At 55.4% G+C, this 5,059-nt stretch overlaps 2 protein-coding genes across 2 annotated transcripts; one reads left to right on the forward strand and one right to left on the reverse strand.

Annotated features, from left to right (window-relative positions):
* Positions 1–999: 999 nt before the first annotated feature.
* DCS_05295 (Calcium/calmodulin-dependent protein kinase CMK) lies at positions 1,000–2,594 on the forward strand (the record flags this gene model as incomplete). The annotated part of the gene is made up of 6 exons (XM_040802601.1): positions 1,000–1,006; positions 1,153–1,204; positions 1,271–1,478; positions 1,532–1,688; positions 1,744–2,129; positions 2,193–2,594. The coding sequence occupies 6 exons, from the start codon at positions 1,000–1,002 to the stop codon at positions 2,592–2,594; spliced, it is 1,212 nt and encodes a 403-aa protein (XP_040657634.1).
* A 620-nt stretch (positions 2,595–3,214) lies between these two features.
* On the reverse strand, positions 3,215–4,408 carry DCS_05296 (uncharacterized protein; the record flags this gene model as incomplete). The annotated part of the gene is made up of 2 exons (XM_040802602.1): positions 3,215–4,036; positions 4,109–4,408. The coding sequence occupies 2 exons, from the start codon at positions 4,406–4,408 to the stop codon at positions 3,215–3,217; spliced, it is 1,122 nt and encodes a 373-aa protein (XP_040657635.1).
* Between the last annotated feature and the right edge of the window lie 651 nt (positions 4,409–5,059).

Raw genomic sequence — 5,059 nt, forward strand, 5'->3', positions numbered from 1 at the left:
AGTACTTACACTGTACGGAGTACATGTACTCCGTATATGGAAGTACTTATCCCGTCAAGCCCCACTTCCCTGCATGTTGCTGGCAACAAAAGCGGCTGACGAAAGGGGGCAGCCATTAATATCATGGCATTACATGGCAGCGTTCGTTTTCAGAGATCCTAGCATCGGATAGTAGGAGGCAGTAGAATGAGTCTGCAGTGACTGGTAGGTAGGTATCTGTATCTTGTATGGCCAGCTTTCGTATTTAATAGCAAGCCTTCCCACGCTCAAGTATAACTATATACTGCAAGTACGGATCATGATACCTCTACTTTACTACCGCATTGGCGGTTCTCGGCTCGGTACGTACTATAAGTACTAAGGGGACTCTAAGTGGGATGATGGGTGATAAATAGCAATAAACAAGTACCAAGTACTCCCTACTCTGTGCAAGCACTCCGTGCTTTGTATTACGGAGTACAGTATACCAACAGTATCTTGTACCTTGTACTCCGTACTTGTAGGCCTATTACCTGGCAAGTATCCGTACTCCGTACCTGTATTGTACAATTACAGTGCGGAGTACTCCGTACATACTTAAGTACTTACGTGCAATAATGGTACACGATGCCTCGGTACTACTGTACTGTAGTAATACCAGGTAGTTGGTCACAGGTACCCCGTACTCCATACGAGCAGGGGGGTTAAGTCCTGCCAGCAACTAGTACTAGCCAACCCCTCCTCAGCCGTGAGACCTCGCCTCGCCGCACTCGTCCTGGCTGTATCAACTACTAGTAGCTTTCCGTCATCTGTTCCTCCTCCTTCATCACCCCTTCGAAGTCGGCTCGTCGTTGATCCATCCAGAAGACCACTTGCGCTATTGCCACGCCAAGATACCAACCCCCGTCGAGCCCTCTTCTCACCGCGTTCCATATTCCCTCGCCCTCCAGCCATTTCTCCATTGCGACAGCGACACATCACTTGTTCCATCTACTTTGTAGATACCCCGCCATCCTCGCCATGAGCTGTACGTCGCCGGTACTCTTGACACCCAAACCCTCCCGCTACCCCCCTCGCCGGTGCGGCCTCGTCCTCTCCGTGCCGCCTTTTAGCGAGACATCTACTTGGATGACAGCTCGCAGCCGGCTGACGGACATGCTCCCTCTCATCTAGTCGCTGGTATGCTCAATCGCCTTCATGGCCAACCGGAGAGCTATGACAAAAAGTATGTCGCCAAAGGCACCGATACATTCTGGCCAGACCTGTGAGCCCGACTGACGACCGGGCGAAGATCAAAGTACAAGTTCGGTCGCACGCTTGGTGCTGGCACCTATGGCATCGTCCGCGAGGCCGACGGCCCGACGGGCAAGGTGGCCGTCAAGATCATCCTCAAGAGGAATGTCAAAGGCAATGAGACGATGGTCTACGACGAGCTCGACATGCTTCAGAGGCTGAAGCACCCACACATTGTTCAGTTTGTCGACTGGTTCGAATCCAGGGTACCCACCGTTTTCGGCGTCGATTGAACGGCATCGGGGCTGACCCTGCGCAGGACAAGTTCTACATTGTGACCCAGCTCGCGACCGGTGGTGAGCTTTTTGACCGAATCTGCGACCAGGGCAGATTTACGGAAAAGGATGCCTCTCAGACCATCAAGCAGGTCCTCAGCGCCGTCGACTACCTCCACGACAACGACGTCGTCCACCGAGGTAAACGAAACTACGGCCCTGCTGAACCCTCAGGGACTGACTCCGCATGCTGCAGATCTAAAGCCCGAGAATCTCCTCTACGTGACCCGAGAGCTAGAGTCGAACCTTATCCTCGCCGATTTCGGCATCGCCAAGACGCTGGATAGCAAGGAGGAGACGCTCAAGACCATGGCCGGTTCCTTTGGCTACGCGGCCCCCGAAGTCATGGAGCAGAAGGGACATGGCAAGCCCGTGGACATGTGGTCCATGGGCGTCATCACATACACGCTGCTCTGTGGCTACTCTCCCTTCCGGAGTGAGAACCTGAAGGACCTCCTCAACGAGTGCACGACGAACCAGGTGACCTTTCACGAGCGGTATTGGAAAGACGTCAGCCAGGACGCCAAGGACTTCATTCTCAAGCTGATCGTACCCAATCCCGACAAGAGATGGACCAGCAAGGTACGCACGCGCGTCTTGTCGGAAGCGCAGCATGGGCCGTGAGCTGACTCGTCCGAATTGCAGCAAGCCATGGGTCACATTTGGCTGACCGGCAAGAATGCTACCGAGCACGACTTGGTGCCTGAGCTGCTCAAGGCTCGCGAGCTCAGGAGGAAATTTAAGCACGCCATTCTAGCCGCCAGCCTGAAGAAGAGGATCGCCGACCTCAAGGATGCCGAGTCCGACTCCGACAACGACATGAAAGATGCCGAGGATGCCATTCCCGAAGGCGCCGCCGACCTCCAGCCCAAGAGCGGCGAATCTTCGAAGCAAGTCTCCCTCAAGGATAAGTTGAAGGATGGAGCCCTGTTCCGCGAAGTTGTCCTTGCCAAGGTGAAGGATGAGAAGCAGAAGAAAGAGTCTCTCGAGGCAGATATGGAGCTGGAGAAGGAGGCCAGGCGTCGCAGCTTCAATGGCGGATCCTGATGGCCGTTTAGTCTATTTGCTTGTGCTCTCAGCCCGGGTGAGCGAAGGACGTTCGTTAACAATTTTGTTGCCCATTTTTCTGTCTCACTGTACGAGCACTTTGTCGTCGCGATTCGATGCGTCGTCGTGGTTAGTGCCGAACGACCGACCTTTGGCAGATGTATTGTTCCGTTTCTGTAGTACATTTTGAGCATTTGCTTCCACCGGCTCTGCATTTGATCACACGGAAAGCGAGATATTACATCTCTGGATGAAGATGCCGGCAATATTCCAAGCCACGAATGACCGGCTACCGACCTGCACGAACAATCAGGAGAAAGTTCAAGTACAACTTTTGTTGTTTGGACATCTCTTCCTTCCTCCGTCCATGGCTGTTCATCACAGCTGGACGTCCAGGGAACAATCACTCCTCGGTCGCCACTTGGTTTTGGAAGCGCCAAATGCAAGCATGAAAAATAAATGTGCTCTTATTCTCATGTACAGGCTACTGTCTATGACGTACGGGGGATCATGTATAACTCGCGGGCTGGCAACGCAACATGGGCGTCTGAAGAGAACAGGGGAAATATATACATGAATGAATATGACGGGTCGGACGCTGTGCAGAAAGTAGGCTTGTGCTATTCGTTCAAGTCGGCCAGTGCATTCTCGCAAAGAGCCTCGTAACGCTGGGCATCGAATCGTGTGCGGCGCCAACCGTTGGCGCGCAACCGTTGGATGCGGGCAGCCAAATCCACGGTGCGCGTCTCGTCACTTGCCGGTCTTTCCGGCGTCGGAAGTTGGCGGGCAGCCATCTCCTGGTCGAGCATGGCCAAGTGCGAGTCTACTTGGCGGCGGATGCTCGAGATGATGGTGCAATACCGGTGGACGGCACGAACGTAGAAGAAGGGGTCAGAAGACTCGTCATCGTCCTGCACCAGGTCCGGCGTTGAAGGCAACATCATCTCCATCGGCGCGGGAGCCCTTTCGACGTGCTTGAGGATTGGTTCCGGGTAGACGGGTTCCGGCGATGACTGACCTATCCAGTCGTCGAATCCCAAGGTGGGAGAATCAGGCCGAACGATGGGTTCCGTGATGGGGGCGTCGCAAAAGGTGACTCGCTTCTTTGGCTTGGTGGCGGAGCTGGACCGCTTCACGCTGTCCTCGACGGAGGTGATGGAGGGTACGGGAGAGGACATTCTCGTCGAGGTGGACGAGCGAGAGATGTCGGAATCGGTGGAAAAGCGGTAGCTGGGCACGGGGGACAGGCTGCATCTGGAGGATGGCCGGCTCATGGCCTCATCCGCTTGTCGCGCGAGGTCGGCGGCAATGCGGTAGTGAGCCTGGGCTTGCCGCAGGAGGCCTAGACGGGATGACGAGGGGCGAGCGGCGCGAGCCTGCATCTCGAGGGCCGTAGCAGCGTAAAATCGCAGATAGATGAGGTAGGTAGGCTCGACCGTCTCCTAAGCGAGCGTTAGCGGGATACAGCATGCGGATTTGATGAGACGCGGAAGGGTGCTAAGGATGCGACGCACCATTGCCTTTGCGTTGTTCAGGATGTCTCGACACCGATCCGAGCTCCATCTGTACTTTTTGGCGAGATAAGCCCGCTTGACCTCTCCCAGGGCCACTTTCCACTCCATCGCAGAGTGCGGCAGCGCATCGGACGTCGGAAGGGTTGACTGTTGCATCAGGCGGCTGGAGGGCTTCGACTTGGGCGAAATGGGAGGTGATGCGAGACGATGCGGCGGCCTTCGATCGTTGTCCAGCATAAATGTGCTGTACCTCGGGGAATGACCGTTCGTGCTGAGGGCGAGTGGGATGAGGCCCGCCATGGTTTAATTGCTCGGCGAGTGGTACCTGGATGGTGAAAATGGGAGGAGCCAAGCTTATACTAGTAGTGCCGGTACAATCGGTCAAACTCCCTTGCTGTGTCCCCACGACTGCCGAATGTGGAATGTGGTGTTATTATAATCGACAATGCCTGACGTACGTATTCTCCAACAGGCCTCGGATAATAATAACACACGAGGTTACACGGCAAGTGGCGCCCGTGAAACTTCACGGCAGGCTGTAGTTGATTTGTTCGCCAGGCTGGATGAGCTCGTGATGACGACGGGTGTATCGGTTGGGCATTCGAAGCCGGCGGCCTTGTATTGTTTGGCCTATTCTGAGCAAGGAAGCTCGTGTCGAGCCAGCCAAGTCCAGCGGCGAGGGTGTGCGGCGAAGGTGCGCAGCGGGGATATGCGGCGAGGGTGCAGCGAGGGTATGCAGCGAGGGTATGCAGCGAGGGTATGCAGCGAGGGTATGCCGTGAGGATTTGCCGTGGGGAGAAGGAGACGACAGCTGTGGTCGGTGATTTGGCGATGCAACGGGATGAGCGTTCTGGTTCCTGTCGTCGGGACCGAGGGCGAGTGAGGGAGGTCAATCGGTTCTCGGACGTTGCAGGAGCAGAGAAGACGACGGGGAAAACGTGGGTGAGGGAT

This window comes from Drechmeria coniospora, chromosome 02, assembly GCF_001625195.1.
Source record: "Drechmeria coniospora strain ARSEF 6962 chromosome 02, whole genome shotgun sequence".
NCBI classification, from domain to species: Eukaryota; Fungi; Ascomycota; class Sordariomycetes; order Hypocreales; family Ophiocordycipitaceae; genus Drechmeria; species Drechmeria coniospora.